Here is a 12294-nt window from a genome sequence, read left to right as displayed (position 1 = left end):
TCTGACCGCTGTGAATTGAGCCAATAATTTAGACAGGCACGTTTGGTCAGCGGCCAAGCTCTTCCTGCTCCTTTTCGAAAACATTCAATTTTCGGCTCGATAAAGCATGAAATATTATGGCTTCAGCAAAGAAAAATCAAGAGGCTCTTAAGCAAAGCACACTCCTTAAATGGGTGAGACCCGATCCTGAAGCATCAGAGATTGAAAACCGCGAAGAACAGGCAGGCTTAGAAGAAATATCTCAGGCATCTGGAATACAGGCAGTAGGAAAATCCAGATCTACGAATGCCCGATTCCCTCTATAGCGCGCGCCTGCAGGGAATCACGGTAGTTGTATTCATCAAACCATGCTCGAGACTCGGCAACGTGTATCGTTGCTGAGTCTCGAGCATGGTTTGATGAATACAACTACCGTGATTCCCTGCAGGCGCGCGCTATAGAGGGAATCGGGTATTCAAACATAAATACCACGCGAGAAGGACCTGATTTACCGGCCCCAAGTCTGGCATCAGTGTTACGAGGCCCAAATGTGGTGAGTTAAAAATTGCTGGAGACTGCTCGCAGAAGGCTGGAAATTTTCCAAATATAAGATACTGCGCATGTCAGTCAGTCACGTCCAGCCGTAGAGTGAAATCTGACTACGTGAGTCGGGAGGTTTTGCCGCAGTGGTAGTACGTCGGATTTTATTCGCTTCTCTGTCCTTTTTCGACGGGTTTCTCAGCATTTTAAGAGTTCCAACGAATACTGTATCCATTGAATTTAATTGTAGTCGAACAATTGTCGCGTTTGTCGCTCATAAGCTTAAAAAGTCTTATCTTGAATTTGACGAATTCGTTCGGTGCAAGTGTCGGTATGGACAAGAAAAGTACTCGTGTTGAGCGTGCGATTTTTTTGCCTTCACAGTTTAGTGGAGATGTACTATAGCTGTATAAGTATCCGCTACCATTTTGCTTCGGTGAGTACTGGTATATTTCAGTTCATAACTCGGTATTCTTTGCGATATTCGTATTTTTAAAATTAAACATTTCATCGATTTTAATTGTCGTTGTGTTGTTGTGTATTGCTGCTGTAGAAATAATCTCTCGCTCAGAACTATTCTGTTAGTCCTAGCAAAGCAAACAACAACTATATATTTTTTGAGCGAAGCCATTCGGCTGTGGAAAACTAAATGAAAGTGTTATTCAACTCCTTAACCTATGTTTCTTTGTATTTCGCCTTGCTTTTACACTAAATTTGGCGGACTGCCGAGACGTACTCTCCCCAGACCTTTTCGGTTACGGTAGCCGTAGTAGCACCTCGCCGTAGCGTATCTTAAACTGCCTAATATCTTTAACCCTGCTACGGCACTGATGGGTCAGGTTACACGTGGCAATTTTGCCTAGGGAAATACAAGGTTTTCACTGGGGAAACTAGGTTTTCCACGTGTAACAGATTTCACCTCGGGTAAATTTAGCAAGGTAAATTTATCAAGTTAAGTGACTGAGAATAATCATAATTTTCCCAGGTAAAACCCTTGGTTTGTTTTAGGGGCGTTCAGGTACCCCAGGTAAGTCTACCAATGAGAAGTCGAGTTATGGACCAAATGCATGTGTAGAGCTTGTTCAACGAATTAATCATACGGCAGGCGCACCATTTTCATGAATTTTGCGTCGGAAAGATCGATGAAAATGGATTCCTTTTGTCCTTAGGTGTGAGTTTTGAACTTGAACGGAACGCTTTGAAACGAGCCCTATGTCTGAAACGTAGCAGACAAATGATTTAACAACGCATCCGTTATGGTGTAGAAGCTTTCTTATTCGGTTTAAAAAATAAACCACTACATGCGCGAAGGCTAAGCGTCGCCACAAAAGCTTAACTAAAAGAGAGAAAAGCACAATTCTCTTTAGATCATCAATATTTATAACCTCCCTCGAGACTTAATCCATTAGTTACCCAAGTAAATGCATGAAGTCCTAGTTAATTTTTCCAGGGAAAAATTAACTGTTAATTTTCCGGTAAAATGACCTCGTGTAACCGCAGCTAATATAGCACATAGCAAACGTAGCTTCGATGTTTTACATCAAATCGATACGAAGACGGTTTGCACATACAGTGAACGCTCCTGGATATATGAGAAAACAATGGGTGCTTGCCATTTGGAGGAAGAAATCCGGTTGTTGTGACCGTTGCATAATGGTAAGCGATTTTCCGAATATACCGACCAACCGGATGAGACTGTGCTTACCATTAAGCCATCAGGCATCCGTCTTGCTCACTCAAACTGTCAAAAGATTTTAAAAACTACGAAAAAAACCGCTTTAGATGAAATAGGTACAGATTTCAAAGTTCCGGTCTTTAAAACTGTGCAAATTGTAGCTTTCTGATTGGTTCGTTGTTCACGGGTCATCAGCAGTCCTTATTCATTCTTGATAAAGTAGATCAGATGGATCCATGGATAATCATTATTTCATTTGCAAAAATTTTATTTTTGTTTCAATTTGGGTTTTTTCTTTCCGTGTGGATGTGCTGTATGTACTCAATGATTTTAGACATCATTGCCATGTGTGGTAAAAACGGTGTACGCTAATAAATCTGAATGTAAAGAGCCAGTCGTACAAAAAAATCCTCCTTATCGTGGCAGAATATTTGAAAACTATCTAAGCAAACAGTCATCATATTTTGTTGCAGAACCTAAAAATATGATTGGTTCTCTCGTTGACTACTCGCTGATAGACCACGATCGCGAGTCTGTCGCCCTTAAAAGTGAAAGTGTATCGTTGATTTTTTAAACAATTGTAGTTTTCTGACTGTTGTATCCTTTGTGGTATCTTTATAGTAAGTTGCGCTTGTAGTCTCTTTGTTAATTTTTTGAACGGAACCCTCCCACCGAGGTCACTGAGGAGTAGTTTTGTGATACCCAACAAGTTTGTAGATATGTCAAAATAAATCAAACAAATACTCCCGATTGCAACAAATATTGAATCAGATTTTAGTCATCGTTGCCACGCGTGGAAAGAATAAACTTGATGTTAATAGTTGTTTCAGTGAGTCAAAACATTTCACTTTGGATAACCAAATTAATATTGTTTTTTTTTCTTTAACTATCAACAGAAAGACTTAAATCAAGAATGAGCAAGGAAGGAAGCTCGTGGGAAGAAGACCCATATCAAAGCTTTACAGGTATGTAACACGACAAAGGATAGGGTTTAGGAAATGTTTCAGTACCAGGTTTTGTTGTAGGTTTTACCTTTTGAGTAGAGTATGTCAATAGTATATAAGCAAATGACGCACCTTCTGGCTTATTTTTTTCTCGTCGTATGTTACTATATTTAATGTATTCTTAAACGGAGTTAATGTAATAAAAGGTTTTATGAAGCCTTTGGAAGAAAAAGTTAGAAAAAAACCATCAATAGATTGAAAAAACTACGAAGAAACACCGCTTTAGATGAAATAGGTACAGATTTCAAAGTTCCAGTCTCTGAAACTGTGTAGAAATCGATTGTCATATATTTTGGTCTAAAATAATCAATTAATCATCATAATTAATTATTCAGTCAATTGAAACCCCGGACCCCCGACCCCCGGGACTTACCGGGAATTTAACGCGTTCAAAGCCGGGATTTAACGCACTTTTAACGACGTGTTGGCCCCGGTGGGCGGTGGATTTAACAAAATGTGAGTAGACCGGGGCGTGTAGTGGTTATTTAACAGCACGTGATCACCTGAAGCGGGGACGACGGCTGGGGATTTTACGGAAGTAAACTACATCAGGTTTCTTTCCTACCTTATAGCTATATATGGACAATAAATTAAAAAATAGATTTTCAACTTCTGTGACGAAACCAAGATATTTTCCCGGTTTTTTCTGAAAGTCGCGCTTAAATTGTTTCTTTATGTGGTTTGGATGCCCCCGCTATGCGGGGCTTTTAACAGACATCTTGGCACCTAGGGGAAATAAGCCGGGTTTTAACACCTGGTAAATGTTAAATTCCCCGGTAAGTCCCGGGGGTCGGGGGTCGGGGGCCGGGGTTTCAATTGACTGATGTAAAACATACTTATTGTTCAGGCATGTGTGTTGCTTTGGTTGAACTCCGTTTGCTTAGACAAAAGCAGACATTCCCATTTGGGCTATTTTGGCCACCGGTGTTGCCGTTTTATTTCAAAACAATCATTTAAAGATTACATTAGAAAAACAAACAAGAAAATAACCCAGCACAGGTGGCGAAAACCTGCCTCACTTTCGGTAAAATATAATACGGGAAGTGGAGGGAGGTAAAAATGGAATACGCCATGCTGAGATGTGTTTCAACGAAGATCGAACTAGACCCCAGGTTTCCTTACTTTCATGTAAGACGCAATGACGTAATCCCTCACTGGAAGCTTGGAGACGATTGAGACACAAGCTACATAAAATTATTTATTTTCCTGCGTGAAGATATGTTACGGTAACCACCCATATTCAAATGCAAACTACTACAGTTCTCCTAAGAATTGTTGTTTACCTTTATACTTACACAGCAGTCGTAGATTTCTGATTGGTTGTTCACGGGTAATCAGCTCCTTATTCATTCTTGATAAAGTATATGATGGATGCATGTATAATTATTATTTCATTTCCATACAATTTATTTTTATTTCAATTTGGGGGTTTTCATTCCGTGTGGATGTGCTGTATGTACTCAATGATTTTAGACATCATTGCCACGTGTGGTGCACGCTAATGAATCTGAATGTAAAGAGCCAGTCAAATTCTCCTTATCGTGCCAGAGTTTTTGACAATTTATCTTAGTAGACAATAATCGTATTTTATTGCAAAACCAAGAATTACGATTGGTTCTCTCGCTGACTACTCGCTGGTAGACCACGATCGTGGGTGTGTCGTCCTTAAAAGAAAAAATGTATTATTGATTTTTGCTTTTAAATGCTTAAAATTGTAGTTTTCTGACTGTTCAGTATCATTTGTGGTATCTTTATAGTAACTCGCGCTTGTAGTCTCATTGTTATCTTTTTGAATGGCTTAGCGGAAGACATGAACCTTCCCACCGAAGAGCAGTTTATATTTTTGAAAATAAATCAAACAAATCTCCCCGATTGCAACACAAATTGAATCAAAGTAGATTTTGACTTTACAAGAGGCAAACAGGTGTTTTATTTTATATTAAAGGTGCCTTTTTGTTTCAAAGCCACCAGCACGTTTTCACGACCTCTGTTTTTTTCCCTCCAACATGTTATAAACAGGACATACCCTCTCTATGCTTCCCCTATACTCTTGGACCCTTTTCGAAGACGATGAGGAGACAACTGAGGACAAGACAACAGGAACACAATCAAAACAGAGAAAGATAGCGAGTCCAGTCGAAAAGGTACATATTAGTATTGGACAAATAACTTTTGAATTATAATGCACTGATCAAGGAGCGATTTCCATCAAAGTTGAATTCCGGTGATGGCAATTTGCAAAGCTTAGACAATACATAGCTAGTACCGTAATTGTCAATAACTTTCCCTTTATGCGATTTTTTCATTTATAATACGCTATCGAAATGTTCGGTAGTTTTAACGCGTGATACTCCTGGGGTTGTTTTGTGTTTAACTCACACGGGCATCGACTTCTAGTGCAGCACAAAACTGGCATCTGGCGCTGGACGTGTAATCCGGAGGTCCAGGTTTAAATACTCCTGTCTAACACTAGCTTGATTTGTGTTTGGTAGTCCCAAAGTCAACTCCACAACGCTTTGGTCAGCCTCCTTCCAGTTGGGATTTAAGATGTCATGTTTAATTTGTTTTTTGTTTGTTTGTAAAGGCGCATTTGATCATGTTTACATGAAATTTGCGCGATAAAAATGTTGTTGATGATCATTATCTAGACTTGTTACCCTAGACCGAAATAAATTTGTCCACTGTACTGTTTTCCTAACTTCGTTTACTTCTTTATCGAGCATCGAGTTAGAAAACTTTTATAAATATTATAAATTATAATTATAATAATATAATTATATAAATTATTCTTTTTGAACTTCAGGAAGAGAAGGCTGTTATTAAGAATGTTGGAGACGACGACCCCTCTACAAACAGGTATAACAGTAATAGTCAAATACAAATGCTGTGACTGGAATAAGTTAACGAGACCACACGGTTGGACACGAGTAAAACATTCTCGTTTTTTGCAAGCAACTAGGAAACTTAGAACCACGAGCAAACCATCCCACAACCCTTATGCGTCCAGTTGCATTGTGATGTTGTTTCCTTGCTGAAACATAATAATGCACCATTTGACCAAGTTTAAGTTTTCATGTATTTTAAGTATTTTAGGTCATAGGACCAACAGATTGTTATGTGCCACCTCATTGATTAACCTTAATGGTTAAAATAAAATTCTACCATTTCATAAGAGAGAACTGCACCAATTTTCGTTCATTCCTAAATAAACGCACTAGCCCTTAACTATACATGTACACACCACTGTGCATTTGCCCGTCACCTAGCTTACTTCTATAAGTCTCCCAAGTTCTCATTTGCTAGATGAACCGTGATCTCGTCGCGAAAGGGTACTTGCTTTGTATAGCTATTTCATTTTGAAGTGTTTCAACCTTAATTATTTTTCCTTTTTCCATCTTAAAAATACGAGTGGACTGAAAAATATACAGGCCAGGGCACATAAGCTAGTTGCTCACTTGGTTGTGTTCATTGTACTACAATATACATGTCGTGAGATCATTTGTTAAGGATTATTATCAATACCACGGTTTGATCCAACACCTTTAATACAACCACCCTGTTAATACGGCCAAGTTTTTATGGCCCGAAATGATCGGTTAAACAGGGTTCCACTGCAGTGTAAAATAAACTATCATCAACCTTATTTTCTCGCACCGCATGCACTACGGTGCTCATCTTCAGTAAGGTAACGAAATACCACGTGATACCATTGGAACGTTTAAATATAAACACAATGGTAAACCAAACAGTGTGCGCTAACATCAATGTTATTTTATCTGGTAGATATGGAGAGTTTAGTACCTAAAGTCACTTCAAGTAAGACAGATCCTGTAAAATGTCATGGAATGTCTTGATTGGACAAAAGCATGACTTGGAAAAGACAACACTGTCCAACGCTGATGTTTCTTTGGGCAAGCAGCAAGAAGCATGAGGCTACAAGATTTTTAATCATAAACTTTAGTGACGTACGTCTGCAGCGTTGAAAATCTGAATACATTAGCAATGCATGCAGTGTAAACAGACTTTTTACAAAATAGAACACTATCAACATAAGAACTTTAGACAGAGGCCCTCATTGTTTATTTTAGTGAGGATCAAAAAGTAGTGTTTATTCAGTTAATATTTCAATTTTATTGACTCAGCTGTTTAAATAGCCTGATTCCTATATATAATGATGATGATTCCTATGCTTGACGCCATACCACGGTGAATTGGTGAATTTTTTAGTGGACAATCATTAAAAGTAATGGTGCCTAATATCCCAATATAAAGACCACAATCCGAAGTTGACGGTAGTGAAAGTAACAGTACTTGGGACTTACTGCTATTGTTTTAAACCAAGAGATTCCATTTTAAAACAGCAAGATACAGACAATTTAGTACATTTTTATATCCTCCAGAGCAAAACATACCTTCAATAAGAGAGGTTTATGCACCTTATAGTTACAGTGTACAGTTGGTAGTTGTAAGTAACATTACAAGTGAACGTATCCAAACTAAATCTTGAATAAAAACATATGTTTAACCTGACCCCGGAGAACTGAGTGTAAATATCTTTGTTAAAAGTTTCCGGAGCTCAACAAATTCTATGCATAAAGCCTTCTTGAAGCGCTTTTTGTACCATCGCTTTATCCACATTTGGTACTCGGCCAAAGTTAGCCTACCGTGTTACGTCAATTATGGCCAATGCATGTACAGTTGTTAAGCTGTTAGCCGGCTTATATCAAGATTATGTCGCTTAGCAAATGACCTCTTTCTCGATATCTGAATCTGAGGCCAGTTCCAAAGCAATTGTTTTTACCCGTTAAAGGAGGTTCATACATGGTTGGACAGGGTTCATATGACAATTCGATGTCGATTTCTTCCGTAAAAATTGGATCTCTTGAATATTCAGTCTAGACAGTTGAGATGACTGGCGAAAGATTTGACTGATGAAAGTTGAGGGGTGGAATTGAACTGATAAGCTGCTTTCGTGTTTTTTTTCATTCTGTAATCTATGTTAATTTTTTTCTTCTTGCTAAGATGGCTATCATATTAACTACTGGGTCACCAGTAATGCATTTTTTACCCCGGTTAAATAAAGTCATTTGTATCGATTTAAGTGTTATATATAAGCGAGCAAAGGAAAGAGGAGACGGCCTTCTGAACGCAGACTGCAGACTAAAACGGGGGGCGGGCATACCACGAACTATTCAGTACGATTTTCGGTTTGACGAGAAGAGATCCGGAAAAGATGATTTTTGCGTATAGATTCTATCCGCGTCGCATAGTGTAAACTGTTCTCCAGCCCATATCTGTCAGTGTTTCTGACTGTATTTTTTGAGACTGCTCATACTCAAGCGGGGTTCAGGAGGATACTATTGATCCCATAACCAAATAACTTTGGTTGCTTCGAACCGATGTTTTGGTGGATCTTGGATCTGGGCACTTGAATTATACTGTAGGCCGCTGTTCAACATGTGAATGAAAAGTAACACGGCTTTTTGTCACTTGGCATCAAAGTTGGCGACAATACTGCTTCGTTTGCTCATATTTATTCGTTTATCAGGGAATATCTTGTGGAAATCACTATTTAATACATGAGGAAGAAATACTGTACATAAAATATGGTCTTATATCACAAGAACACTACAAAATACGACACAGAGATGTATGAGAAAGGACAAAGAAAAATAATAAAAAAGAGGTTGTGACGTAGGCAGGACAACACTTGTTAGTTTCTGAAAAAGCAAAAGAAAAGAAATGTTCTGTTTTAGAATAGAGAACTTAATAAAACAAATAACTAAAACGTAACCATGCCTTCCCTGATTTTCTGTGCTAAACTGAACACGCAAGGAAGTGACAATGGCGCGATATAATCTTCATTTTCCGACGGATTGTTGTCTTCCCTGTGCGCTTCACAACATAACACAGTACATGTCGATGGGGGAAACAAGTACAAATAAACCGTACGGAAATAGATAGCCGCTGTTCATTTTACAATATACCTTGCGGACCTAACACATCCAACGGCTACAAAGAAAGCGACATTTTTGAGAAATTGTCCCTGTACTAACATCATTGCGTTTGCCAGGTTTAAAGTTTTTAGAACTTTAATGTGCGTGTTTACAATTTTCGTGCACTAAGAATTATGGGTAAATGAAGCAGTCGTCATCTTTTTCCGTACGGTAGATTGATGGCGGACATCTTGTTTTATCCAGTTTAAGAGTATTTGTTTTCTGTTTCAACTCAATAAATGCAACATAACACTTACCTGGTTTTCCTCTTTCTGAGAGGAAACTTGGGAATCTTGAAGCCAAGCTTAGACAATACTGCTTTTCCCTTTTCCCTCTTATCTTTTTTCTCAGCTTCGTTGTGCACTGAATTGTCCAACTGCTCTGGGAAAAATTTCTGGCTGAACGGACAGGAGGGGTCACTTTGCTCAAAGTCGCTTGAAGAACCCGGCTTTACTTGGGGATCACTGAAGCTAGCTGATCCACTGCTCCCCCCGGAAGAGGACGCCATGTGACTGTCTTTAGGTGTCACTTCGTCTTTATCCTCACCCACCAATGTCATCACTAACACCTCTTTTAGATTTTTAGCATTTTCACTTTTGCTTAGAGCTTTCTTCAACTCATCAAGCTTGTAGTGCAATTCTTCAGGTTCCATATTCAAGGCTTTTGCTAGCTCTTGAAACTGTTTTTGTACTGGTATTAAATGCTGCTCAATGATGCATAGATCTTCTTCCAGTTTGAGATAGTCCTCGTAGAAGTTCTTAAAATTCTCCGTCACGTTAGCTGTTTCCTGCACGCTCTCTTCTAAGCGATTCTTAAGCTGGAATATTTCCTGCTTGCTCTCAAACAGCACTTTTTTCAATCTTCTTTTCTCGTTTTCATGCAATACAGTTGCTTTCTCCATTTCGTTCTCCAGTTCTAGTTTCTCTTTCTCAAAAGTATGTTTGGCGTCTTTGAGGCAGAGATTTAACCGCAAATGCTCCACTTTAAGCTGCCGGTTTAGATCATTAATCTGCTGTATCATTTGACGAATTTCGTTGTCTTTTTCTTCCATATAGCCACTTCTATTCTCAGCTATATGTTCCCAGTTTTCGAGCTTTTTTGCCAGGATCTTCTGTTTTTCGTAAAGAATTCGAACATGAATACGTAGACTAACCAACATCTGTTGAGGCAACAAAATCGTACCAGTACTCTCTCTGAATAGAGTGTTGTGTTAAATGCAACAGTCGAGTACAATGCTTTTGTAAAATTTAGTTTTAAAGTTTTGTTGTTTGTTTCTTGTACGGCAAAAGTCATAGCAACAGTAAAAGACCCGACATGCAGCAACAATGCAGTCGATGTTACCACACATTGCACACATTGCTTAATGCGACAGTTGAGAACAATGTTTTTCTGAAATTAAGTTTTAAAGTTTTGTTTGTTTCTTGTACGGCAAAAGTCATAGCAACAGTAAAGGACCCGACACGCAGCAACAATGGCGAAGCGCGGGAGTGACGTCACAACTCAGACAAGACTCGGACAAACAAACCGAAATGGCGGACGATTTTCCTAAAACACTTTCTAAAGCAGCCAGTATTCCTTAGAAACTTACATAAAACGAAAACTTCGCCTAGATTCCTTCTTTTTCTCTCAGACCACGCTGATGTTTTTTAGCCTCGTGGGGTTATATTCATTTGCATTCTATTTTTAGACCTCGCGCACCTCGCTATTGCAATCAATGTTACCACACGTTGCGACTTTTGGCGTGGCAAGCAAGTTCTGAGTTAAGAATCACACAACCAAAACAGCAGTATCAGTCGTAACAAGTTACATGAAGAGCAAACGAAAGCAGTAAGTTCATCTTTGGCTTCTATAAGGGAGAAGTCGTACACTTGAACATGGCCCACTCATATTATTATACAACATGTCCGGCCCTTAACGGTAGCCGTAACCGTAACATTAGTTTCTCCATTCATCCAATTTAAGTAAGGGCTCGAAGATTGCAGTTGCAAACAATTGTAAACAAGTACAATTGCGAACAATTTTTCGTCATCCAGTTTTAAACAGCAGTGCGGGATTGGTTACCAAGCTTTATTAGGATCAGGTTAGTTTAATCACCGGCCAATTTTCCAGTTGTCAATTGATTTGGTTTTCCCTCAAAATATATTAAGTTTTAAAATACTTATCAAACAATTTACGGCGTTGTACATTTTTTTTTTCGACAAACTTCATTTAATTTTATCATATTTACTAACCTGTTCCATTTCTGTTACTTCCGGCTTTGTGTCAGTTTTCTTCCCGTACAGCAATGCTGTCAGCCATTCTGGTTCCCCAGGGTATCCGTGCAGATACTGCTGAAACTCTCTTTCTGCAGTAGTTTTCTCAATTTTACTAGCATCCATGTTACAAAAGCTCCGTGTGTGGTGAAGAATAAGATCTGCGCACGGACAATAAACTAACGTGCTTCTATGACGTCACAATGCCTAATTGTTAACTAATTAAGATTCACGCGCGTGACGATTGTTTTTGCACGCGCGCCCACGCGTGCTTATCGCTCAGTGACCATGGTCACGTCTAGTCTTATCTAATATCAGCACTGGGACTGATGGACAAAAAGAAGTACTGTATATAAAAAACTACATAAATGAAAGTTTTCGGATGAAAGCGGTAAACGTACGCGATAAGGTTGTATTTTTCCACGTGAGTTTTTGTTTTTCATTACCTTTTTCTGTTGCTTTTCTTTCACAGTTACATTCACTTTGGAAAATTCTTCTAAAAATCAGTGTAGCAACCGACCCTTGTAGCAATCTTGTTCCCAGGGCCTCTCTCCTTTTTCTTTCAAGTCAAGATGACTTGGTCTTTCAAGTCAAGATGACTTGGGAGGAAAAGAAAAGAAGCCCTGGAAACGAGGTTGCCCTTATAGGGATGTATGATCGGCGCACGGGCGGGACAAGAAAACTGGCCGCTGTGCATACTGGAGACTTTTTGGGTTGGAGGAAGAAAAATTATACAGAACTTAGAAGAAAACATAAGCGACGAAAGTGTTTGGGGGAGTACGAACAAGACACTGGAAGAAAACTACACAAGGGTGACTTTACAAGTTGTTACTGCCAATATTTAACAA

At 38.9% G+C, this 12294-nt stretch overlaps 2 protein-coding genes across 3 annotated transcripts in view; one reads left to right on the top strand and one right to left on the bottom strand.

Moving 5' to 3' along the window:
- The window catches only part of LOC144652231 (uncharacterized), a 137853-nt gene extending 130115 nt beyond the window's left edge, over nucleotides 1-7738 (top strand). Inside the window, exons 19-22 of the mRNA XM_078512240.1 lie at nucleotides 3091-3159; nucleotides 5218-5342; nucleotides 6002-6054; nucleotides 6982-7738. Of these exons, the coding sequence (XP_078368366.1) occupies nucleotides 3091-3159; nucleotides 5218-5342; nucleotides 6002-6054; nucleotides 6982-7003 (269 nt within the window). The 3' untranslated portion in view covers nucleotides 7004-7738. The remainder of the gene's footprint in view (nucleotides 1-3090; nucleotides 3160-5217; nucleotides 5343-6001; nucleotides 6055-6981) is intronic.
- The window catches only part of LOC144652287 (uncharacterized), a 72072-nt gene extending 60429 nt beyond the window's left edge, over nucleotides 1-11643 (bottom strand). The window contains exons 1-3 of one of the 2 annotated variants that reach the window (XM_078512326.1): nucleotides 11426-11641; nucleotides 9452-10353; nucleotides 8713-8918 (exon numbers count right to left, since the gene is read on the bottom strand). In XM_078512326.1, the coding sequence (XP_078368452.1) occupies nucleotides 8912-8918; nucleotides 9452-10353; nucleotides 11426-11572 (1056 nt within the window). In that variant the 5' untranslated portion in view covers nucleotides 11573-11641 and the 3' untranslated portion in view covers nucleotides 8713-8911. Of the gene's footprint in view, nucleotides 1-8712; nucleotides 8919-9451; nucleotides 10354-11425 lie in introns of those variants that run through there. The other variant, XM_078512327.1, reaches the window with a different exon arrangement.
- Nucleotides 11644-12294: the final 651 nt, after the last annotated feature.

The sequence above is a fragment of the Oculina patagonica genome, chromosome 4 (assembly GCF_052425735.1).
Source record: "Oculina patagonica isolate OP01 chromosome 4, crgOcupat, whole genome shotgun sequence".
NCBI classification, from domain to species: Eukaryota; Metazoa; Cnidaria; class Anthozoa; order Scleractinia; family Oculinidae; genus Oculina; species Oculina patagonica.
This window is presented reverse-complemented; position numbering and strand designations above follow the sequence as displayed.